Raw genomic sequence first — 25,208 nt, 5'->3', positions numbered from 1 at the left:
GTACATGTGACAAATAAATGTATCTTGTACCCCACCGTTAACTGCTACTGAATGGTCCTGCCACAAGCTGAGGTGTAGTCCTGACCTTCCATCCAACATCATTGTTATTCTTGGCTGGGTTTTTTTTATCAGCACTTTCTGTAGCTGTAACACTACATTCTGCACTCAAGCTGTGATTCATCCCGATAGGATGGATCATGCTTTCCACGGTTCATCTGCCCATGACCGCAAGAATTGTAGAGAGTTGTGGATGTACAGTATCCCAGTCCGTCACACAGCCCCGACTCCCCATCATCGACTCCATCTACACCTTGCTGCCTCGGGAAAGCAGTCTGGCATCTTTGGTATTGACACGGTGGGCCAAAAGGCCTGTTTCTGTCCTGTACCACTCCACAACAGGGTAGATAGCCTACACTCAAACCCCACTCAGTCCCCACACTTCCTACATCTCCTTCCCCTCATCTCCCTCAACCCTACTCTCTGCCTCCCATTCTGGCAATCCCCACTCCCCTGTCTCCAACTCTCCCTGTCTCCCACTCTTCCTCTCTCTATGCCTTTCACTCTCTCCCACCCCTCCTCTGCCCCCTATCCTTCCCCTCTCTTCCTCTCCCAAATCTACCTCTGACACTCGATCTCTCTCTCAACCTACTCTTCCCACTAGGCTTTCTTTCCCTTTCCACGCTCTCTGCACACCTCCCCCCCCCCCCCCCCCCCTCTCTCCCTTCTCTCCCCCTCTCTCCTCTCTCTCCCCCTCTCTTTCTCTCCCCCTCTCTTTCTCTCCCTCTTCTTTCTTTCTCCCTCTTCCATGCCCCGCCTCTCTCTCTCCCCCTTTATTTACTCTCCCTCCGCTCTCTTTCCCCACCTCTTTCTCTCTCCCCCTGCCCCTGCCCCCGCCTCTCCCCTTCTCCCCCTCTCCCCCCCTTTGTTTACTCTCGGGCCGCTCTCTCCTCTCTCAGCAGCAGCTGCAGGTTCCCGGAGCTGCCGTCAGTCCCAGAGCTCCGCTATAGAGGATCTTTGGTCAGTCCCCCGACCCGCCCCGACCCGGCCCGACCATGGGCATCAACCGGCTGGCGGAGCTGATCCGGGAACGGGCGGCCGGGGCCATCACCAGCAAAAGCATCTACGCGTATGAGGGTGAGAGAGAGAGAAAACGGGGAGTAGAGTGCAAAGAAAGGGAGAGATCGGGTGGGAGACGACACTCCCGGGAGAGAGGGGGGGGGGGGGGGGAGCAGGGGCTCTGAATGGGGTAGAGGGATGTGGACAGATGGTAGAGAGAAGAGAAGCAAAGAGGGGGGGGGGGTGGGATGTGAGAAAGAAAACGATGGGGAGAGAGGAAGGGAGAGACAATGGAGAGAGAGGGTGTAGACAGAGGAGGGGGGAGTGTGTGGAGGAGAGGGAAATAAAGAGAGGGGAGGAGGGAGTTATGGTGAAAGAGGGGTGGAGAGAGGCAGGCAGTGAGGGGTATGGAGACAGGTTCCCCCCCCCCCCCCCCCCAGCCCATGCACGGACCAGCTGCTCCCCTCTCCCCCTTCTCCTGCCTCCTCCTCTCCCCCTTCTCCTGTCTCCTCTCTCCCTGCTCCCCTCTCCCCCTTCTCCTGCCTCCTCTCTCCCCCTTCTCCTGTCTCCTCTCCCCCTGCTCCCCTCTCCCCCCTTCTCCTGCCTCCTCTCTCTCCTGCTCCCCTGCTCTCTCCCCCTTCTCCTGCCTCCTCCTCTCCCCCTTCTCCTGCCCTGCTCCCCTCTCCCCCTTCTCCTGTCTCCTCTCTCCTCTCTCCCTGCTCCCCTCTCCCCCTTCTCCTGCCTCCTCTCTCCCACTTCTCCTGCCTCCTCCTCTCCCCCTTCTCCTGCCTGCTCCTCTCTCCCCCCTTCTCCTGTCTCCCTCTCTCCCCTGCTCCCCTCTCCCCCTTCTCCTGTCTCCTCTCTCCCCTGCTCCCCTCTCCCCCTTCTCCTGCCTCCTCTCTCCCCCCCTTCTCCTGCCTCCTCCTCTCCCCCTTCTCCTGCCTCCTCCTCTCCCCCTTCTCCTGCCTGCTCCTCTCTCCCCCCCTTCTCCTGCTGCCTCCTCTCCCCCTTGACCTGTCCTGCATCCCTACTCCTTCCTCTCCCCCTTCTCTCCCCCTCCCCCTCCCCCCCCCCCCCTGCACCCTGCTGTTCTGTGCCGTGCTGACCATTCCTCTGGCCCTCAGGGAGTGTGATGGCGCTGGATGCCGCCGTGGTCATGAACCAGTTCCGCATGGCCCGGCCCGACCGGCGATACCTGCACCATCTCAGGTGGGGAACCCAATCACTCCCCCTGCCCCTCGCTCTCCTCACCTCCCCATCCACCACCCTACCCCCACCTTCCACATCATAACCCCCTCATTCCACCCCTCAGTCCGGCCCCATGTCTTCACATCACCTCCCCTGTCCCCTCACATCACTCCCTCCCTTCACCCTCCCCTCCCTCTCTACCTCCCCCTGCCTTTATATCACCTCTCCCTCCACCTCCCACCCTCCCTCCATATCCAGGGAAAGGAGGGATATGGATCACATGAGTCGGTACTGGCATTATGTTCAGCATGGACTTTGTGGGCCGAAGGGCCTGTTCCTGTGCTGTACTATACTGTGTTTGATGGTATTGGTGATCCCACCCTGTCAAAGGGTGAGACATGTGACTGACTGACTGACCAGCCCTCTAGGACAGGTAGACCTGGTCCTGGACCAAATGGATATTGTCCTGGATGGATTGGCTGATATCGTGGAGGACTGGTCAGGTTGGATCACTTGGGCCAGCGTGGAATCCAGGCCATTTACCACTGACCGTGCTGAGGAGGGAGACCAGGAGCCAGTTCCTGAAAAATTAGAATTTGTTTCCAGAGGACTAGAATATATAAACAGGGATGTTAAGCTTCATAAGGCATTGGTTATTGTGAGCAGCTTTGGGCCCCATATCTGAGGAAGGCTATGGTGGTGTAGGAGAGGGTCCAGAGAAGGTTTGAGGGCCTATCCCACATTCACAACCTCTGCCGAGTTTGTCCTTGACTCGTACTCGCAGCATGGTCGTCACGAGGTCGTGGGAGGTCGTAGGTAGGTTGTGATGCTCGTCGTAGGTACTCGTGGCATCAAGTAGGTCGGGGCGTTTTTCTAGCCTGATGAAAAATGTCCACGAGTAAAAAAGGTCGTGAATTAGGTCGTGAAAGTGGGACAGACCCTTAACAAGAACGATCCCAGGAATGAGTGGGTTAACATATGATAAGCATTTGACGGCACTGGGCCTGTACTCGCTGGAGTTTGGAAGGATGAGGGGGAGACCTCATTGAGACTTACCGAATAGTGAAAGGCGTGGATGTGGAGAGGATGTTTCCACCAGTGGGAAAGTCTAGGACTAGAAGTCATAGCCTCAGAATTAAAGGATGTGTCATTACAAAGGAGATGAAGAAGAATCTATTTCGTCAGAGGGTGGTGAATCTGAAGAATTCATTGTCACAGAAGGCTGTGGAGGCCGTCAGTAGATTTTTTTTGAAGGTGGAGATTGGCAGTTTTTGACTAGTACGGGTGTCAGGGTTAATGGGGAGAATGGGGTATCGAGGGAAAGATGGCCCAGCCATGATTGAATTGCGGAGTAGCCTTGATGGGCCGAATGGCCTAGTAAGTAAGTAAGTATGCGTTTTAAGTCAACTCGCATTGACACCAAAGTGCTTTACATAAAATAAATAATAAGTTTCCATACAAACCATAGAAAAAGGTTAAAAAAATAAAGAAAATGGACACAACACATTATAGAGTTCAACACAAACGTCCCCCCACAGCAGAATCAAACATTTCCACTGTGGGGAAAGGCACCAGAAAGTTAAGTCCTCTTCCTCTGTGAATCACCCGAGGTCGGGGCCCATTTGTGGCCGTGCAGGCCTAGTTCTGCCCGTGTGTCTGATGAACTAATGAAGAGACATAGATGGCCACGGGCAGCAGGAGCACGACTGTCGTGTGCCACGACGGGCCCCCCTCCCTCAACCCAGCTGTGTGTTGTGTTGTATTGCAGCCAGATCGTGGGTGTTTTCTACCGGACCGCTAGCCTGCTCGAGAAGGGGATCAAACCCGTCTTTGTCTTCGACGGGCCGGCCCCGCGGATGAAGTCCCGTGTGGTGAGTCCCCACCCGCCCCCTGCTTCCTCCGCGCGCACACACACACACACATGCCCAGTGTCTAACTGTCACATGCAATGGGAACAGAACATGGGAGGCGTAGTTGTGCAGCGGGTAGAGCTGCTGCCTCACTGCGCCAGAGACCCGGGTTCAATCCTGTGTGCAGAGTTTGTACGTTCTCCCAGTGACCTGCGTGGGTTTTCTCCGGGTGCTCCAATATCATCCCACATACCAAAGACATGCGGGTTTGTAGGTTAATTGGCTTCTGTAAATTGTCCCCTGCATGCAGGATAGTCGGCGCTGGTCAGCGCAGACTCAGTGGGCCAATGGGCTTGATTCCATGCCCTATCTCTAACGTGAAGAAATGAAATGCTCACCTGCTGCATCTGTACAGTCCCGTAAACACAATAACGCGCAGATCAAAATACAATAATCAATAATACAATCAATTTAAAAGTAAAAAAAGGACACAAAGCGCTGGGGTAACTCAGCGGGTCAGGCTGCATCTATGGGGAACATGGATGGGTAACGTGTCGGGTCAGACTAATTGTGGTGGGGATAGACACAAAAAAAGCTGGTGTAACTAAGCGGAACAGGCAGCAGCTCTGGAGAGACGGAACAGCTGACGTTTCGGGTCATGTGGTGAGGGTGGAGAAAGCTCCCCCCCCCCCCCCCCCCCCCCCCCATGTGCTGCCCCCCCCCCCCAATGTGCTGCCCCACCTCTCTCCCAACTCTCCGCCCCCTACACAGTCCCTACCCGAAACATCACCTATCCATGTTTTCCAGAGATGTAGCCTGACCCACTGAGTTACTCCAGCTCTTTGCATCTTTTTTTGGTTTGAAAACCAGCATCTGCAGTTCCTCGCAGCTCCAATTTAACAATCAGTTATGAAGGTAGCCGTAATAATGCATAAGCCCAAGTCTGTGTCGCAACCAGACACCGTCCAGAGGTGATCGCAGTAGCTGAGGTCAGTTGTTGTGTCGAAGCTGTTCTTCAACCCAGTGGCCATATTTCACAGGCTCCTGGACCGATGGTAGGAGTGAGATGAGAGCGTGGCCAGGGTGGCGTGTGTCATCTTGAGACAGTGCTGGTAAACTGACGCCTCTGCATCCGTAGAAGGCTTAAGCCCCTGTCCCACTTTCCAGAGTTACTCACAAATTCTCCCGAGTTTTCCCCATGATTCAAACTCGGAGATGCCGGCCGTACGTACTCGGGGCTATTTTTTTTACTCGTCGACATTTTTCAACATGCTGAAAAAAAGTCCCGACTTACCTGATGCCCCGAGTACCTACGGCTGGCATTACGATCCGCTACGAAATACCTACGGACTCCTATGGACTCGCTACAGACATTCCCCGAGTTTGAAACAAGGGGAAAACGCGGGAGAATTCGTGAGTAACTCGGGAAAGTGGGACGGGGGCTTTAGGAAGTTCGGCATGTTCCCCCACAACTCTCACCAACTTCTACAGACAAGTCGTAGAAATCATTTTATCGGGATGCATCAATCACTGTTTGGTATGGGAACAGCTCCATCCAAGACCGCAAGAAATTCCAGAGAATTGTGGACCATCGCACAAACCAACCTCCCTTCCATTGATTCCATTTATACCTCACGCTGCCTCGGCAAGGCCAGCAGCATAATCAAGGACGAGTCACACCCTGGCCACTCCCTCTTCTCACCTCTCCCATCGGGCAAAAGGTATAGAAGTGTGAAAACGCACACCTCCAGATGCAGGGACAGTTTCGTCCCAGCTGTTTTCAAAGAACAGCCCTGAGCTACTATTTCCCTCATTAGAGACCCTTGGATTATCTTCATTCAGACTTTACTGGATTATATTTTTGGCATTAAAAATTATTCCCTTCATCCTGTGTCTGTACACTGTGGACGGGTTGATTGTAATCATGCATAGTCTTTCTGCTGACTGGGTAGCACGCACCAAAAAAGCTTTTCACTGTGCCTCGATACATGTGGCAATAAACTACACTAAACTAAACACCAGTTCTGTTAGGCTGGCCTGGGACTTTGCTCCTTAAACAAGCAGATATGATAGTGGTATTTACGAAGGTTTTGGATAGACACCTGGATATGCGGAGAATGGGGGGATACGGATCACGTGCTGCCAGAGATTAGTTTAACCTGGCATCATGTTCAGCATGGACATTGTGGGCCGAAGGGCCTGCCTGCACTGTACTCATAAATACTAGACTGAAAACTGCAAAGTCCAGGTTCAGGAACAGCTTTTCCCCACCAATCATCAGGCTGCTGAACACCACAAACTACGAGCTGTGAACTGGCTGGGTTCGTTCCACTGGAGACTTCTGGCTTTGATTTGTTTTTTCACTATATTGGGTATTTTATTTTTTGAATTTTGTTCAAACACTTGTGGTGTTTTCTATTGAATACTGTGTTTGCAAAACCGTGGTGCTGTAATAATTTAATTCTTCCGTTTTGAGGCAAGTGACAATAAAACACTCGTGACTCGACTGTTGTGTGACCTCTGCTGCTGTTGTCTCTTCCTGCCTGCAGCTTCGCAAGAGGCAAACGTGGAAAGCCGACCCAGTGGGTCAGGAACACGCGTGTGGCCCAGTACCGGAGAGCCAGGATCATGCGTGTGGCCAGGTCCCGGGGAATCAGGAACATGCGTGTGGCCAGGAACACGCGTGTGGCCAGGTCCCGGGGGGCCAGGATCACGCGTGTGGCCAGGCCCCGGGGAATCGGGAACATGCGTGTGGCCAGGTCCCGGGGAGTCAGGAACACGCCTGTGGCTCGGTCCCAGAGAGTCAGGAACACGCGTGTGGCCAGATCCCGGAGAGCCAGGAACACGCGTGTGGCCAGGTCCCAGATTTTGCGGAGCCGGCCTGCAAAGGTGAGCTGTCATTGCCGTGTGAGCGGCGCTCCAACCTACAGCATTGACGTACTTGGAGTTTCTTGTAATCAGCACTTTCTCCATATCTGTGCTCTGGTAGTTCTCTCCATGCACTACCTGTTGAACGTATGTCAGTGTGCCTTGATTGTACTCGTGTTCAGCATGACCTGACTGGATAGCGTACAAAGCTTTCACTGTATCTCAACACAAGTGGCAACAAGTCAAGAAACTTCATAGTTGCAGCAGAATAACAGGCCTGTAAACCTACTACAGAGGTAATATATCGTAAATAAATTGATAACATAGGTTTAGGTTTATTATTGTCACATGTATCGGGGTGCAGTGAAAAGCTTTGTTTTACATGCTACCCAATCAGATCTGATAATATTATGAGTAAGAACAATTGTCAAACTTCAGTACAATAAAGGGGAAGATACAGAGAGCAGAATATAGTTCTCAGCATTGTAGCGCATCAGTTCCACGGATATTTCTATTTTTTTTTTAATTAGATTGCTGTGTTTAATTCTATCCTTGCTCTGCTACTTGCAAAATGTAGCCCAGTCCATCACACGTACCAAACTCCCCACCATCGACCCCATCTACACTTCACACTGCCTCAGGGAAGCAGCCAACATAATAGCAAGATTAAACGAGAACTTACCAGTTTGATCTGTATTTTATGAGGAGTTACGATGAGGGATTACGTGAAGAACCCGTCCAGCACACCTGCGCGACGTACTTCAAAGCAGCGGTGTGGAATCACAGAAGACATAATAATTGAAATAAACATAGTAAAGAAAAGGAGAACTTAAATACCAGTTGATCTCTATAATTGAGGGTGGGAGCGGAGGGCACGTAATCCCTCATCGTAACTCCTCATAAAATACAGATCAAACTTCAAACTGGTAAGTTCTCATTTAATCTTACTATTTTACTTCGGAGTCACGTGAGTGACTACGTGAAGATTTTAAAGCTCTGTGATTTCAAACCGTGTAACAGTTCATACTTCACTCGCTGCCGAAGTCATTCGAGGGAGGAAGTATGTTATCGTAATCAACCATGAATCTGTTTGTAAAACAATAATGGTGTTATTAACAATAACAAGACCAAAATGCTCCCCCGGGCTTAAATTATATATTTGCAGATTCTAATACTTTTTCTGCAAACGATACAGGTTCTGCCAGCGGCTTGTTATAAAAGTTTGGAACGTATACTCCCTAGACCACCCCGCTGTAGCCAGGATGTGGTCCATAGGCACGTCCATCCTCTTAGCCACCGATGTGGATGCTGCCCTGGTGGAGTAAGATTTATACATGTTAGTATTTACTCCAGCAACTCCCAGTACCTGCTTGAGCCACTTGAGATAGTTTGGCTTGTCACCCGATCATGAGGTTTCTAGTGGCTGACCCATAAGGCTTTTTCTCTCCCTCGGAGATTTCTTATTGTGTCGATGTAATTCAATAAGTGGGTCATGACACATAACCGTGGTTCAGGTGGGTATGCCCGGAATTCCATGACTGGACCTGATGTTCCTGGTCTGCTCTGTTTGACCAGCCCCTGAATGGTAAATGTGACACGGTCTGGTGTTATAACCATATTGTCCAATCGTAGTAGATGGAGGAACTGGACTCTTTGTGCTGAGACAAGGCCATCAGCATGACCATCTTCAGGGTAGGCTGTTCCAGGGTGAGGGACCTGGCTGGTGACCATCCCCTAAGGTACGTCAGGACCACACTGACATCCCAGATTTGGGTGTACCTAGGTCTGGGGGATTAGAGTTGAATATGCCTCTCCTGAGTTTGATCACCAGTGGGTGGTACCCTATGGCCTGTTGTCCTGGTGTCTGAGTTAAGTAGGCTGACTGAGCACTTCTGGCTGTATTAATGGCGCTGTAGCTGAGTCCTTCATTGTGGTGAAGACCTGCCAGGAACTCCAGTACAGGTTTTGTTGTAGTTGAATATGTAGTTCCTGTATTTGAACAGTATCTTCCCACTTCTTGATGTTCGCCAAGTATAGTTCCCTTGTGGATATGCGATGGGATGCTGTCATCGTGTCGATAGTGCTGTCTGACAAATCCAGGCCCAGCAGTGGTCTTCCCAATTCTGCAACCCAGGCCCAGCAGTGGTCTTTTCAAATCTGCAACACAGTAGTTTAATTTATCGTGGCATGGGTGGCTTATGCCTGATACTGCGTGAGTTAATAAGTCTGGGCTACTGGGAAAAATCATTGGGGTTTTAATGACCGTGTCGAGGACCACTGGGAACTATGACTGTGTAGGTTAGTCGGGTACTATCAAAATACCTGAAGCAGAGTCCATCTGTATTTTGCGTAGTACCCGACTGATGAGGCCGTAGTACCTGACTGATGAGGTAGAAAAGGGATATGGATTAGATCCCCCCCCCCCCCCCAGTTCAGTGGGAATGTATCCATTGCTGCTGCCTCAAGGTCTGGTTTCATGCGACATACATCGGTACGCGGTGATTCAATTGGAATACAAGGAAATCGATATCTGGTGTTCCATATTGCTTTGTAATTTCAGCAAATACCTTGGTTTAATATGTCTGTTTACAGTATTTAGCTCACCTGGTAGGTAAGTTGCTGATGGTCAAATATGTTTGACGACATACGGTTACCAATTGTTAAATAAATTGTCGCATGATATCGATTTTATTCCGCCCACGTGGTTAGTATATGCCACCACTGTGATGTTGTCAATTTATAAACGAACATGCAAAATGGTGCACTATTGAACAATATGCTTTCACCCATAGAACGCACTCAATATTTCCAACTAGGTTTTATGCCCAGTGTCTATAGTGATGACGACTCCAGATTAGTCCATTTACCACCTGTTCTGGGTATGGGTTATTTTGTTTAAACACTAGCACCGTAGCTCTAATGGAAAGGTTCAAGTTAAGTAGCTGGTAATGCTGCTACTAATTCCCAATTACTCTTGCCACTTTGTTGAATGGTTGGTTGATCGATACCATTAATTTGTTACAGGTTGTGCCAGTACGCTGACTCTCCTTTTGGCAACGTTTATAGACAAGTGGATAGAGTTAATTGAATACCAGATAGTCAATAGTTGTGGATGGTGTCAACGTAGATTTATCTGGATTGTATGACAGAGCCCAGGCTAAATAAGTTTTAGTAGCTAATGCTGCTGATTTAGCTATTTCCATGGTTCTGTCTGTCGTTAATATCATAGAGACATGCCATGACGATATGTTCCTTAATAGTATCAGGGCTGGTTTGAATATCTTGGAAAACAGATTTGGCTCATATTAGCCATTGTCAATAATTTATACTGCCATAGTTACCCCATCCAGGTAAATTGTGGTATCTCCGAAGATCTTTTATGAATGGGTACTGAATAGTATGCATCTTTTAAGTCGATGTCTACCATAAAGTACCCTAGGAAATCCACGGTTAGCAGTTACAAGTTTCCATTAAAGTGTGTATACCTGGTGAAAATATTCAAGTGGTTAAGTCAATGATGGTGCGACATACACCATCTTTGGATGTTTTGGTACCAAAGGTTCATATTAGACTTCTTTATGACACTTTTGTATATCTTCAGTTAGCTAGTCCCTCATGCTCTTTTTTTTTTAGTGGGAGGGTAAACCCCTTTGGGGTTCATGCTGAACTGGTGGCAAGTTTCTTAATTCAATTTTTCTCCTTGAATACTTTTTTGGTATATAACTACCAAGTGTGAAAGTTCATCATGCTTCCAAACCCAGGTGTGACCCCCCCCCCCCTCCTGTTAGTACAAACCCTTCACCTTTTATGTGATGGTAGGAACCATACTCATCAGCCTTCTCTGTTGTTTAGTGGTGGTGTGTTCATTTCTTCGGTTTCTGGTTCCTTGTCTGTCGGGATGGTGTTGTTGGGGGGTGGCGCATTTTCCATGGGGCCTGCTCTGAGCCCTGGCCTGAAAAGGCTTATGGGGACTGGCATGCAGGGCCCCGAGCTTTCACCAGTACCATTAAAGTAGACGCCTACTAGAAACATAGAAATTTAGGTGCAGGAGTAGGCCATTCGGCCCTTCGAGCCTGCACCGCCATTCAATATGATCATGGCTGATCATCCAACTCAGTATCCCGTACCTGCCTTCTCTCCATACCCCCTGATCCCTTTAGCCACAAGGGCCACATCTAACTCCCTCTTAAATATAGCCAATGAACTGGCCTCAACTACCCTCTGTGGCAGAGAGTTCCAGAGATTCACCACTCTCTGTGTGAAAAAAGTTCTTCTCATCTCGGTTTTTAAAGGATTTCCCCCTTATCCTTAAGCTGTGACCCCTTGTCCTGGACTTCCCTAACATTGGGAACAATCTTCCTGCATCTAGCCTGTCCAACCCCTTAAGAATTTTGTAAGTTTCTATAAGATCCCCTCTCAATCTCCTAAATTCTAGAGAGTATAAACCAAGTCTATCCAGTCTTTCTTCATAAGACAGTCCTACTGGTGGACGCGTGGAGGTACTACTGTCTGGTTTTGTGTGGTTTGCTCATTCCAGGCCCTGCCCTCATGATGCCGAATATCTTGGATACTTCGTCCAATTTTTAGACTTGTTTTGGTAAATATACCAGATAGCAGGATCTGTGGTTGTGAGGTCGGCGTTCTCACAGTCCTGTGAATTTTTTAGGTTGAGGGCAGGTTTTATGACTCCCTTCCAGAGGTTGCGGTCGCATACTGTGTTGAACAGTAGGGTCAGGAGTTTTGCCATACTACCCTGCCCCTCTGCAACGAGCATGCGAAAATGATAGCCGACGTCAGGGGTATCAAATGCAATTTTCAGACATTTGGGTTTTTAAATGCCCTGCTCAATGTTCCCCCAATAATGGTAGGCACTTTGAGTAAATGCAATTTTGGGGAGGCAAGATCAAATCCAACACCTCATGACTACCTGTCTTGGAGAGGTTTTTTGGAAAGACAGGTAGTAAGCTGGCCGTCAGTTTAGACTGAAACGGCCATCTCGCTCGTGGTGTAGCCACGTAGCGGTATCTCACACCCAGAAGCTCTTCCTGATCCTGTACCTCAAGCATACTCCCGATGTTGTTCAGCCAGTGACCCCTCTACTTGACCAGCCCAGCCCTGGTCGCCATCGATCTCCTCTGATGAGGGAGATGGCCAGTGCTGTTAGTGCACTGGAGCGGGAGTGTTTGTGCTCCCTTGGCGAGCTTGCCCCAGCTCCCGAGGCAAGTCTCGCTGGAGTTTTTACTCCATGACCTTTCTCTAGGCTTGGAAAACAGACACTTACTAGCTCTTGGGCGGTAGTTTGAAGTGCCAGTTCCATCTTCCGTGTCTGTCTCCAGCCCGAGGTTTGGTTGCCAACTTTGCTCTAGAGGCTGCCTGGCGTTTTCGGGCAGCGTTTCTGTCGTTCTCAGGCGGCGAGTCTCCTTGTCGGGCGTATGCAGGGGTTACCGATCGGTTTTTGAATTTCCCTCCAGTCCGCTGCTGTTGGTCAGACAGCTCTTAGCGGACTGGGCATCGGCTCAGTACCCGTGACTGTGGACCGCAGCGTGTGCGGTCCAGGTGCCGCCTCTCGCCCCCTCCACTGACGGAATGCTCCTTCCCTGGAGTCGAACGGGGGCAGTTTCCCTCCGTGCTGCTTTGCTCCAGTTTCCCCTGGTGCACAAAGAGGAGCAAAGTTGTGAGTTTGAACCTGTAGGTAAGTACTTGCCTCACGGTCCATTCCTTCAAGCTTGTAGCGGGAGCGCCCGTACTCCCGTTCGGCGCTGTTGCACTGCGTGAACGCCCATGTCGCGCATGCGTGCTGGACGGGTTCTTCACGTAGTCACTCACGTGACTCCGAAGTAAAATCAAAGATTTATCTCACCCCAGTCATTCCTCCTTCTACCTGCTCCCATCTGACAGAAGATAAAGAAGCTTGAACCAGACTCAGGAACAGTTTCTTCCCCTCTGTTATCAGGCTTCTGAACAGTCCATAAGCTAGAGTACTGCCCGATTCACCTCTACCCCATTGTGGACATTGGACTTTGTCTCTGGAACTGATGCGCTACATATTCTGAGAACTATATTCTGCACTCTGTATCTTCCCCTGGTCTACCTATCGTACTTGAGTATGAACTGTTTGCATTTATGTATGGTATCAACTAATCTGATTGGAGAGGATGTTTCCACTGGTGGAAGAAACGAGGACCAGTGGCCACAACGTCAGAATAAAAGGATGTACCTTTTGAAAGGGAATTTCTTGAGGCGGAGGGCGTTGAATCTGTGGAATTCATTACCACAACCGGTTGTAGAGGCCAAGCCTTTGGGTATTTTTAAAGTGGAGATTGACAGATTCTTGATTACTATGGGTTTCAGTTGTTATGGGGAGAAGGCAGGAGAATGTGGTTGAGAGGGGTAGATAGATCAGCCATGATTGAATGGCGAGGTAGACTCGATGGGCCGAATGGCCTAATTCTGGCCCTTTGTCTGAAGGTCTTGTTGCCTTGCAGGGACCCAGGAGACGTGTGGTGAGATGCGGGGAGCTGAGGGCGGGCCCTCGCTGGAGGAGGGGTCCCACGCGCCCCCTGGGGTAAGTGTAGGGTCCGCACTTGTCCGCTCGGGGAGAGATGAGCTGTACGTGACCTTCCCACGTTCAGAGGTCGAGTTGCTGCCTTCCATCACCAGAGGCACGGTTTCGATCCTGACTACGGGTGCTGTCTGTATGGAGTTTGTATATTTTCCCTGTGACCGTGTGGATGTCCTCCAATGTTCCAAAGACGTACAGGTTTATAGGTTAATTGGCTTTGGTAAAAATTGTAAAATTGTCCCTAGTTTGTGTGTGTGTGTAGAATAATGCACGTGTGTAGAATAATGCACGTGTGTAGAATAATGCACGTGTGTAGAATAATGCACGTGTGTAGAATAATGCACGTGTGTAGGATAATGATCCCTGGTCCGTGTGGGCCCCAAAGGGTCTGTTTCTGTGCTGAATCTCTAAAGTCTATCCCCCTCATGATTTTGTACACCTCTATAAGATCTCCCCCTCAACCTCCTGCATTCCAGGGAATAAAGTCCCCAGCCTGCTCAACCTTTGCTCATAACTCATGCCTTCCGTTTCCCCAGTCCAGGGACAGTGGAAGGGATTGTCTGTCTGTCTGTGTTCTCAGGTGGAAATCGCTTTTAAAACATGTGGGGGGGTCACAGTGAGGCCTAACATCTAGGACAGGGGTCGGCAACCTACGGCCCACGGGCCAGATCCGGCCCGTAACCCAAAATCATCCCGCCCGCAGGCGTATTTTTTTTTTTTTTCAATTAGTTTTTGTGACCTGGGAACTGCAGCCAGACCTGGGGCAGGTGAGCCAACTTGGGCGCGCAGTGGACCTGGGAACTGCAGGTCCTTTGGCCCACCGTGTCTGCGCCCGACCAGCGATCACCCCGTACACTAGCACCATCCGACACACTAGGGACAATTTACAATTTACCGAAGCACTTAACCTACAAACCTGCACGTCTTTGGAGTGTGGAGCAAGCGAGCTGTCATGGGCACCACAACCAGACCTGGGGCACGCAGGCAATTTGACACTGGCTGTCATGCCCAGGTCACAAAACATGGGGGGGGATTGCCCCCCGCCTCTCAAAACATGGGGGGCCATGTCCCCTCGTGTTCCCCGCCCCCCCCTGGATTTCCGCCCATCCTCCACCATAACAACAAGGGCCCATGCAATAGTGAGGGACAACACCTCATCTGCCTGGCCACGTTCCAGATCAACAGGGCAGCACGGTGGTGCAGCGGTAGAGTTGATGCCTCGGGTGCTGTCTGTGAGTGTTTCATTGTCATATGTCCTGAAATGGAGCAACACCATTCATTCTCTCAGCAACACAACAGATATGGAAGCGTCGTACTCTGTAAAACCCATAATAAACAATAAAGAAAGTTCAGCACATTCTCCCTGTGACCGCGTGGGTTTCCTCCAGGTGCTCTGGTTTGCTCCCACATTCCAGAAGGTGGGAGCATGGCGTTGGGGGAGGGGGGGCCATTGTACTGAGGGGCAGAGGCTGCAGGCTATCTGATGTGGGCTGCTAACATCTCCTCTTCTCCCCGACAGGGAACAGAGCAGAGAGCAAAAAGGACAGGAGAGCAAAACACAGCAGGTAAAACATCCATGCCGCCCCAGAGCTCCACCCACAGGCCATTCGGCCCATCCAGCGTGTGACTGCTCCTTACAACAGCAATCTCACAGCCCTCTTCTCTCCCACAGCCCTGTATTAATCCCACTGATCCGCACTCTCCCCACAGCCCTGTATGTGTAGTAGGCCCCCTCGGTCATGACTGACCATGGGTGATGGATTCTGGTCGGATGCAAGCCTGGGCGATGTCATATGGAGGACAGGCTGTTGCCCGTGCAGCACGTCCACCCCTCTCCACGTCGCTGTTCGATCCAAAGGAACAGCAGGGCCGTTACAGTTTGGCACCAGCGCCATCGCAGGACCTGCCAGAGCGAGGTTGTAGACAGCGATGAACTGCCTTAGGGGCTCCAACTCCGGATTTTCTTGAGGTTTACTCCTGGAGCCTTTTCCATGACTGGATGTGGCCACAAGGCAGTGGAGGTTTTAAATTTTAAATCAGAGTTATTCCTCTCCTAGATGGACCGCCTTCCCCAGGCTGACGAGCCCCATCTGCCCTGCATCAATCCCACACTAATCCCACCGCCCTGTATCAATCCCACCTCCCTGCGGCACCTCCACCCACCCCAGTGGACAGGCTGTGGTCAGAGCTGAGGATTGGTGTGACCAGGAGCTGGACAGTTGACCCTGCGGTTCTTCCCTCCCCCCCCCCCCCCCCCCCACTCTCCGGCCGGTGTTAACTGACTCTTTCTTCCCGTCCCTCCCACAGCGGTGTTGGACGGCAAGGTCCCGGTGGAGAGCTTCGTCAGGAATGGCCGGCAGGATTGCCAGCGACTGCTCACTCTCCTGGGCGTCCCCTACATCGAGGTACGATCGCCGGCCGCAGGCCCTTCAGCCCAACACTGGGGGTAGCACGGGGCAGACCGCACCAATGTTATTGGTTTCTTGTTGTATACGTACCGAGGTTGGTGAGGATGCAATTGGAGTATTTGGTGTTCGGCTTTGGTCACCGTGCCACAGGAAGGATGTCATTCAGCTGGAGCGGGTGCAGAGAAGATTCACGAGGATGTTACCAGGGCTCAAGGGCCTGAGCCATAGGGAGAGGTTGTGCAGGCTAGGACTTTATTCCTTGGAGTGCAGGAGGATGAGATCTTATGGAGGCGTACGCAATGATGAGAGGAATAGATGGAATTGAACAGCTGCTGGTGAAGGTTTAGATAGATCTGTGGCAAATGCGGGCAGGTGGGATTAGTGTAAATGGGGGTCCTTGGTCGGCATGGACGAATGATAGATTGAGATACAGCAGGGACATTGGCCCATCGGCCCACCGGGGCCACGGCCACCAGTTCTAGGTTATCCCACTTTCTCATTCACTCCCTACACAATAGGGGCGATTTACAGAGGGCCACACGTGTATGTGGGGGGAAACCGGAGCACCCGGAGGAAACCCACGCGGTCACAGGGGGAATGTACACACACACTCTCAAGCACGCACACACACACATACTCACTCACACATTCACACACACACACTCCAACACCCTCACCCTCTCACACATGCACACACACACACACACACGCACACTCACACACTCACCCTCACACACTCACGCCAGGTCAGGATCGAACTGGGGTCCCAGCTGAGAGGCAGAGGCTCTACCCGTTGCGCTACTGTGTTGAAGGGTGTGTTCCCTGCAGTGTATCTCCGTGACTTGGGCAATGTGATAGAGGTGGACAGAAATATAAAGGGCTTTAGTGTGACAGTTCTGTCACTAATGTACAGTAGTGGGTGGTGGGGGGGGGGGGGGGAAGAGGGGGGGGTGACGTTGAGGGCTACGACGGGCCCAATGGGCTGAAGGGCTCGTTACACTGCAGTGTGACGGTGGGGGGTGTTAAAGATGCGGGAGGTGGTATTTAGGGGCAATGTGAGTGGGGGGGACGGAGTGGCCCGAGGTGAGCTGGACACTGACCTTGGTGTGACCCCTGGACTGACCCGTGTGACCCCAGCATGCTGCCCATCACCGTGGAGTGCCCTGACCTAATCCCACCGTGCCCCTGGCATGATCCCTCTGACCCCAGAGTGCTCCTGACGTGACCCCACGGTGCACCCTTGTGACCCCATTGTGCTCCCACCATGACCCCGCTGTGACCCCATTGTGCCCCCACCGTGACCCTGCTGTGACCCCGTTGTGCCCCCCCCATGACCCCATTGTGCCCCCACCATGACCCCGCTGTGACCCCATTGTGCCCCCACCGTGACCTTGCTGTGACACTGCCTTCCCGCAGGCCCCGGGTGAGGCGGAGGCCACGTGTGCGGCGCTGGTCCGTGCCGGCCTGGTCCACTGCACGGCCACCGAGGACATGGACGCCCTGCCCTTCGGCTGCAGCCGGCTGGTGCGGCACGTCACCGCCAGCCCACACGCGTGAGTGTAGACACGTCATGTCATCACCAGCCCACACGCGTGAGTGTAAACATGTTACCGCCAGCCCACATGCGTGAGTGTAGACACGTCACCATGACACGTCACCGCCAGCCCACACGCGTGAGTGTAGACACGTCACCGCCAGCCCACGCGCGTGAGTGTAAACATGTTACCGCCAGCCCACACGCGTGAGTTTAGACACGTCACGTCATCACCAGCTCACACGCGTGAGTGTAAACATGTTACCGCCAGCCAGCCCACATGCGTGAGTGTAGACCCGTCACGTCATCACCAGCTCACACGCGTGAGTGTAAACATGTTATCGCCAGCCCACATGCGTGAGTGTAGACACGTCACGTCATCACCAGCTCACACGCGTGAGTGTAAACATGTTACCGCCAGCCCACATGCGTGAGTGTAGACACGTCACGTCATCACCAGCTCACACACGTGAGTGTAGACACGTTCTGCCAGCCCACACACGCGTGAGTGTAGACACGTCACCACCAGCCCACACGCGTGAGTGTAGACACGTCACCACCAGCCCACACGCGTGAGTGTAAATACATTACCGCCAGCCCACACGCGCGAGTGTAGTCGCGTCACGTCGCCGCCAGCCCACACGTGCTTGTAGTCACGGCATGGCACCGCCAGCAAGGTAAGCCCACACACGTGAGTGGGGAAGGACGGGTGGATCAGAGATATGGGAGGTAGTGTGGGGAGTGGGGAGGTGGGTGGGTGTGTGGGGGACGGAGAGTGGGGTGCATGTGAGAGGGAGGTCTCTGGGTGGGTGTCGGGGGGGGGGGGAGGGATGGGGGGGGGAGGGGGTGGTGCCGGGCTGGTGTGTGACCCCGTCTCTCTCTCTCTCTCTCTCTCTCTCTCTGCCCCCCACCCCAGGAGAGTGGAGGAGTTCTCTCTCCCCGCCGTGCTCCAGGCCCTGCAGCTGTCACACGAGCAGGTCAGTCAGGGGCGTGCGTCTATGACCCTCCGTGTAGGGGCTGGGTGGGGTGACGTGAGGGTCAGGGGTGGGAGCTCAGCCGGGGAGGAGGTGGGGGGCTGTTTTTACTGACCCCTGTCTGGGGGGTAGTAGGAGAGGTGGGTGGGAAGAGAGGGGCAAGAAGATATGAGGGCGAGGGTGAGTGGGTGTGAGATGGGGGGGAGGGGTCAGTGTGTGTAGCGTGATGGCGGGGGTGGGGGGCAACAGACCCTGGGTGGTGGGGGGAGGGGTAAGGTTGGGGTGGGGTGTGAGCTATGTGTTGGGGGGGGGGGGAGGGGTAAGGTTGGGTTGGGGTGTGAGCTATGTGTTGGGGGGGGGGGGAGAGGGGTAAGGTTGGGTTGGGGTGTGAGCTATGTGTTGGGGGGGGGGGGAGAGGGGTAAGGTTGGGTTGGGGTGTGAGCTATGTGTTGGGGGGGGGGGGGAGAGGGTAAGGTTGGGGGGGGGTGTGAGCTGTGTGTGTGTGTGGGGGTGTGACCGGGGGGTGCACTCTGCCCCCCCCCCCCCCCCCCCAGTTTGTGGACCTGTGCATCCTGCTGGGCTGTGATTACTGCGACAAGATCCGTGGGGTGGGGCCCGGGACGTGCCTTGCCCCTCCTGCAGCAGCACCACTCGCTGGACGGGGTGGTGCAGCACCTGCGGCCCGGGGTAAGTGATCCCCGAACTCCTCTAACCCCCCCCTTTCCCACTGAACCCCTCCTGAACCACTGCACCCTGGACTGTGTGGGGCAGCACCTGTAGCCAGGGGTAGGTGGGGCAGTCCCTCCCAAACAATCCCCGCGCACCCCAACCGAACCCCCCCCCCCCACACCCCAAACCCCACCCGAACCGCCACGCCCCAAACCCCACCCGAACACACCCCAACCCTCACCCACCCTCACCCGAACCATCCCTCCCCCCAAACCCCACCCGAACCACCTGCACCCGCCACACCCCAAACCCCACCAGAACCATCCCTCCCCCCGCACCTCAAACCCCACCCAAACCACATCCACAGCGAATGCTGGTTAATTGAGGAACTAAGACTGAAGATGAAAAACATGGAGTGTGCGCTTCAAACATTGCGGCACATCAGGGACGGGGAGAATGACCTGGACGCTGTGTTTGTGGAGGCAATCACAGACGCTAGAGTAACCGACAATAGACAATATGTGCAGGAGTAGGCCATTCGGCCCTTCGAGCCAGCACCGCCATTCAATGTGATCATGGCTCATCATCCCCAATCAGTATCCCGTTCCTGCCTTCTCCCCATATCCCCTGACTCCGCTATCTTTAAGAGCCCTATCTAGCCCTCTCTTGAAAGCATCCAGAGAACCTGCCTCCACCGCCCTCTGAGGCAGAGAATTCCACAGACTCACCACTCTGAGAAAAAGTGTTTCCTCGTCTCTGTTCTAAATGGCTAAACTGCTTCCAACATGGTCCGTGGTGATGTAGAGCAAGTGCTTCTTAAACTGGTGAATGGTTCACCCAAGGGTGAATGAAATTATTTTGTGGTGAATGAGTTAATTTACGTTTTTTGCTCATGTGACAAAATAAATTATTACATATAAAATTATACACAAGGGAGAATAAAACGAAAATTACCAAAAAAGTCGAGGGTGAATGAAATTTAGTCGAGGGTGAATGAAATTTTGTGATAAAGACTCAAGGATGAATGACACTGAAATAGTTTAAGAAGCACTGGTGTAGAGTGTGTGACTGCTAGCTCAGCCCTTGAGCTGGTCAAGCGGGTCTGAGATTCTTGCTCCCTGTGCAGACAAGAGTGGGGGCTGCAAGAAGGATGAGCAACCTGACCAGGGCACCGTGCTTCAGGGGGCCGTTCGAGAGGGGAAATTGGAAGTGTGAGGGCGGAGTTATAGGGAAAGAGAGTGCAGGAAAAGTTACAGAAGTCTCCAGAAGTAACAGGATGGAAAGTTTAAGAAGGGATAAGAGAATAAGGTCGGGTAAAATCGGGTGTGAGAGGAGGGGAGGTGAATATTAAAGGTGTTCTATTTGAATGGACCTAGCGTAAGGAACAAAGTGGATGAGCATGTAGCACAGTAAAAAACTGGTAGGTATGATGTTGCGGGAATTACAGAGACGTGGCTGCAAGAGGATCGGAACTGGGACCTGAATGTTCAAGGTTATATTTCCTATTGGAAAGACAGAAAGGTGGGCAGAGGGGATGGGGTAGCTCTGTTGGTTAGGAATGAAATTCAGTCTTTGGCAAGGAGTGACATAGGATCAGAAGATGTAGTCAATGTGGATAGAGCTGAGAAATTATAAGGGTAAAAAGACTCTAATGGGAGTTATTTGCAGGCCCCCAAAACACTAGTGAGGATGTAGGGTACAAGTTACATCAGGAGATATAATTGGCATGTAAAAAAGGCAATGCTACGGTGGTCATGGGAGATTTCAATATGCAGGTAGACTGGGAAAATCAGGTTGGCACTGGGACCCCAAGAAAGGGAATTTGTAGAGTGCCTCTGAGATGGATTCTTAGAGCAGCTTGTAGTGGAGCCTACCAGGGAAAAGGCATTTCTGGATTTAGTGTTATGTAATGAACCAGATTTGATAAGGGAACTGAAGGAACCAATAGGAGGTAGCGACCATAATATGATAAGATTTAACCTGCAATTTGAGAAGGAAAAGATGAACTCAGATGTGTCAGTGTCACAGCTGAGCAAAGGGGACTACAGCGGCATAAGGGAGGAGCTGGCCAAAGTTGACTGGAAAAGGACCCTAGCACGGGGTGGCGGTGGAACAGCAATGGCAGGAATTTCTTGGTATTTCCTGTCCGGGTAGTCTGACTTTGGTGAGATATTAGAGTCCATTATAAAGGATGAGGTTACAGATAAAGGGGGGCACTGATCCAACTGCCCTGATCTCTCCCCACATCCCCACACTACTCCCACTGCCTCACACTCTATTCACACCCCTGTTTCAATCCCATACTAAATCCCCCCTTTACATTAAAGGGGGCTTTTTCTGGTTGGCTGCCAGTGACTAGTCGAGTTCCGCGGGGGTCGGTGCTGGGGCCGCTACTCTTCACGTTGTATATTAATGATTTGGATAAGGGGATTGAAGGCTTTGTGGCCAGGTTTGTGGATGATACGGAAATAGGTGGAAGGTAGTGTAGAGAAAGCAGGGACTTTGTAGAAGGACTGGGATAGGTTGGGAGACTTGGCAGAGAAGTGGCAGATGGAATATAGTGTAGCAAAGTGTGGAGTCATGCATTTTCGTAGTAGGAATAAAGGCTCAGACTATTTTTTAAAAGGGGAGAGAATTCAGAAATCGGAAGTGTAAAGGGACAGGTTTCCAAAAAGTTAATCTGCAAGTCGAATCGGAAGTAAAGCAGGCAAACACATTTATTTCAAGAGAGCTAGAATAAAAAAAACAGGGATGTAATGCTGAGGCTCTAAGGCGCTGGTCAGGCCACATTTGGAATATTGTGAGCAATTTTGGACACCTTATCTGAGGAAGGATGTGCTGGCTCTGGAGAGGGTCCAGAGGAGGTTTACAAGAATGATCCCAGGAATGAATAGGTTAGCATATGATGAGCGTTTGTCGGCACTGGGCCTGTACTCGCTGGAGTTTAGAAGTAATGAGGGGGAACCTCACTGAAACTTACCGAATAGTGAAAGTCCTGGATGTGGAGACGATGTTTCCACTAGCAGGAGAGTCTTGGACTGGAGGTCACAGCCTCAGAATGAAAGGGCGTTCCTTTAGGAAGGAGATGTGGAGGAATTTCTTTAGTCAGAGGGTGGTGAATCTGTAGAATTCCTTGCCACAGAGGTCAGTGAAGGCCTTCAATGGATATTTTTAATCCAGAGATAGATAAATTCTTAATTAGTGCAGGCGCCAGGGGTTATGGGGAGAAGGCAGGAGAATGGGGTTTGGAGGGAGAGGTAGATTGAATGGCAGTAGATTTGATGGGCCGAATGGCCATATTCTTCTCCTATCACAAAAAAAACCCACTGCTTCCTGGATGGTGGTGCAGCACCCGAGGTAGGTGGACTAACGCCCCCCCCCCCCCCCCCCAACACAACCCCCCCACCCCCCTCCCCCACCTGCAGACACAGTCCACTCCCTCCCTTCTCCCTATCCCCCTCCCCTATGGGAGAGGCTGGTATTGGGTCAGCCGTGTGATGGCGGAGTGGGGGGAGTGGAGACTGTGGAAGATTGTTCCCGATGTTGGGGAAGTCCAGGACAGGGGGTCACAGTTTAAGGATAAGGGGGAAATCCTTTAGGACCGAGATGAGAAAAACATTTTTCACACAGAGAGTGGTGAATCTGTGGAACTCTCTGCCACAGAAGGTAGTTGAGGCCAGTTCATTGGCTATATTTAAGATGGAGTTAGATGTGGCCTGTGGCTAAAAGGATCAGGGGGTATGGAGAGAAGGCAGGGATGGGATACTGAGTTGGATGGTCAGCCATGATCATATTGAATGGCGGTGCAGGCTCGAAGGGCCGAATGGCCTACTCCTGCACCTATTGTCTATGTTTCTATGAGACAGCGCTCAGACAGGTCCCAGATGGTGTCTCCCTGCGGCGTCTGGGGTTCATGGTGGGATGGGGAGCGGAGGAGCTGGGAGGTGTCTACCCATGTCTTCCCCGTCCCTGTGTCCCTGGCGGCCGACAGTGCCGGTGGAGTGTGCCGTGTCTAGCCGTGTCTCTCTGTGTCTCCCCAGCGTCTGGCGGTGCCGGAGGACTGGCCGTACCGGGAGGCTCGTCGCCTCTTCCTGCAGCCGGCGGTGACTGACCCGGGGGGGGTGACGCTGGAGTGGGGGGCTCCTGACGAGGAGGGGCTGGTGCAGCTGCTGGTGCACGAGAAGCACGCCAAGTACGTCAACCCCGAACCCCCTCACAAGTTCCTCACCCCCCCCCCCGTCACATCCCCCCCCCCCCCGTCTCACCCCCCCACCCATCACACCTCCCTCAGCCCCCCCCACCCCCCTCTCACCCCCCACCCCATCACACCTCCACTCACACCTCCCTCACCCCTTTCCTCACCCCCCCACCCCCGTCACATCCCCCTTCCCACGCTCACACCTCCCTCACCCCCCCCCACCCCCGTCTCACCCCCACTCACACCTTCCTCACCCCTTTCCTCACCCCCCCGCCCCCCCATCTCACCCCCCACTCACACCTCCCTCAGCCCCCCCCCCCATCTCGCCCACCCCCATCTCACACTCACTCACACCCCCCACCCCCCCGTCTCACCCCCATCCCCGTCTCACCCCCCTTGTGACCCCCCACCGTCTCAACCCCCCTTCCTTCCTCCCCCCCCTAATCCCCTTGGTCACCTCCCCCATCTCAACCCCCGCTCGTCCCCCACCGTATCCCCCTCACCGTTGCTCTCCCCCGTGGCCCATCTCCCCCCCCCCGGTTCCGCCCGCTGCCCCGGTCTGTCCCCCCTCCCCCCCACGGTGCGGTGTGCGGTTGTTGCAGGGAGCGGCGGGTGCGGAGCCGTATCCAGCGTCTGCGCGAGTCGCTGCGGGAGGTGGAGCGTCGCAGCCGCATGTTCACGGCCGAGCGGCAGCAGCGGCTCGACGACTTCTACAGCCGCGTGGGGGCGCTGCGGTACCGCCCGCCGCCAGGTACGGGGGTACGGTGGGGGGCAGCTTGGGGGGGGGGGGTCCTGTTGTACCGGTACTTGGGGGGTAATGACTGGGGAGGGGACTGGTGAGACGTAGTATTGGCGACAGAGGAGAGGACGGGGGGGGTGGGGTGGGGGGGGGAGGGGAGATGAATGGGGATGGGGTGATTCCAGTACTGCCACCAGGTCGGGGTGTGGGCACTGTGTGAGGGCCATGGGGGGGGGGGGGGGGGTGTGTGACCACGTGGGTTTTTTCCGGGTGCTCCGGTTTCCCTCCCACACCCCAAAGGCAGAGAGGTTTGTCGGTTAATTGGCTTCTGTAAATTGTTCCTAGTGGGTTCTGGGGAGTTGATGGTAATGTGAGAGAACGGAGTACAGGGTGCACTTACTGTACTCATTCTCCCCACTCTCTCTCCCTCCCTCCCTCCCTCCACCCTCATCTGTCCCCACCACTCTCCCTCCCTCTTCTCTCTCCATCTCCCCCCCCCCCCCCTCAGGGAGACGAGCCTCACTTCAAGCTGCCGAAGACGAGACAGAGGATTGCTCGCCGCAACCTCTCCCACCCTCCCCTCCGCCGCCGCCCCCCCCCCTCACCCCCGCACCTGCCCCCCAGCCCCCTCCACCGCCCTGCCTGCCGGGCCAGAGAGACCTTCCGGAAACTCTGCCACTGGCTTAACTCAGTCGATGCAGAGACACCCCCCCCCCCCCCCCCCCCCCCCCCCGGCCCCCCAGATTACTGCTTCAAAGGTCCCTCCGGCCCTGACCTTGACCGGTGGTCAGTCCGTGCCCCTCATCTGTGGTCAGGCCAAATGGCTAGAGTTCCCCTTTAGCAAATCATGTGTGTGAAATGGCCACCATGTGTGTGAAACAGCCACAATGTCTGTGAATTGCAACATTGGGCAACAATGTCTTTAAAATAGCCACAATGTCTTTGAAATGGCCAACATGGGGCCACCATGTGTGTTAAATGGTCATCGTATATGTGTGAAATGGCCACCGTGTCAGTGAACTGGCCAACATGTGTGCAAAATGGTCACCATGTGTGTAAAATGGCCATCATGTCTTTGAAATGGCCACCATGTTGAACTGGCCTCCATATGTTTAAATTGTCCGTCCTGTGTGTGAAACGGCCACCATGTCTTTGAACTGGC

The 25,208-nt window shown here is 53.0% G+C and overlaps 1 protein-coding gene across 1 annotated transcript; it reads left to right on the top strand.

Annotated features, from left to right (window-relative positions):
* The first annotated feature begins 802 nt into the window (after window positions 1–802).
* On the top strand, window positions 803–24,771 carry LOC129715106 (probable flap endonuclease 1 homolog). The gene is given in 16 exon segments (XM_055664977.1): window positions 803–1,134; window positions 2,181–2,265; window positions 4,013–4,115; window positions 6,644–6,983; window positions 13,448–13,527; window positions 15,044–15,089; window positions 15,832–15,929; window positions 17,349–17,485; window positions 18,383–18,443; window positions 18,995–19,051; window positions 19,053–19,127; window positions 23,150–23,301; window positions 23,910–24,058; window positions 24,559–24,644; window positions 24,646–24,702; window positions 24,704–24,771. Coding segments are annotated over 16 exon segments (1,638 nt in total). The 5' UTR covers window positions 803–1,052; the 3' UTR covers window positions 24,734–24,771.
* Window positions 24,772–25,208: the final 437 nt, after the last annotated feature.

Source organism: Leucoraja erinacea, chromosome 2, assembly GCF_028641065.1.
Source record: "Leucoraja erinacea ecotype New England chromosome 2, Leri_hhj_1, whole genome shotgun sequence".
Classification (NCBI taxonomy): domain Eukaryota; kingdom Metazoa; phylum Chordata; class Chondrichthyes; order Rajiformes; family Rajidae; genus Leucoraja; species Leucoraja erinaceus.
This window is presented reverse-complemented; position numbering and strand designations above follow the sequence as displayed.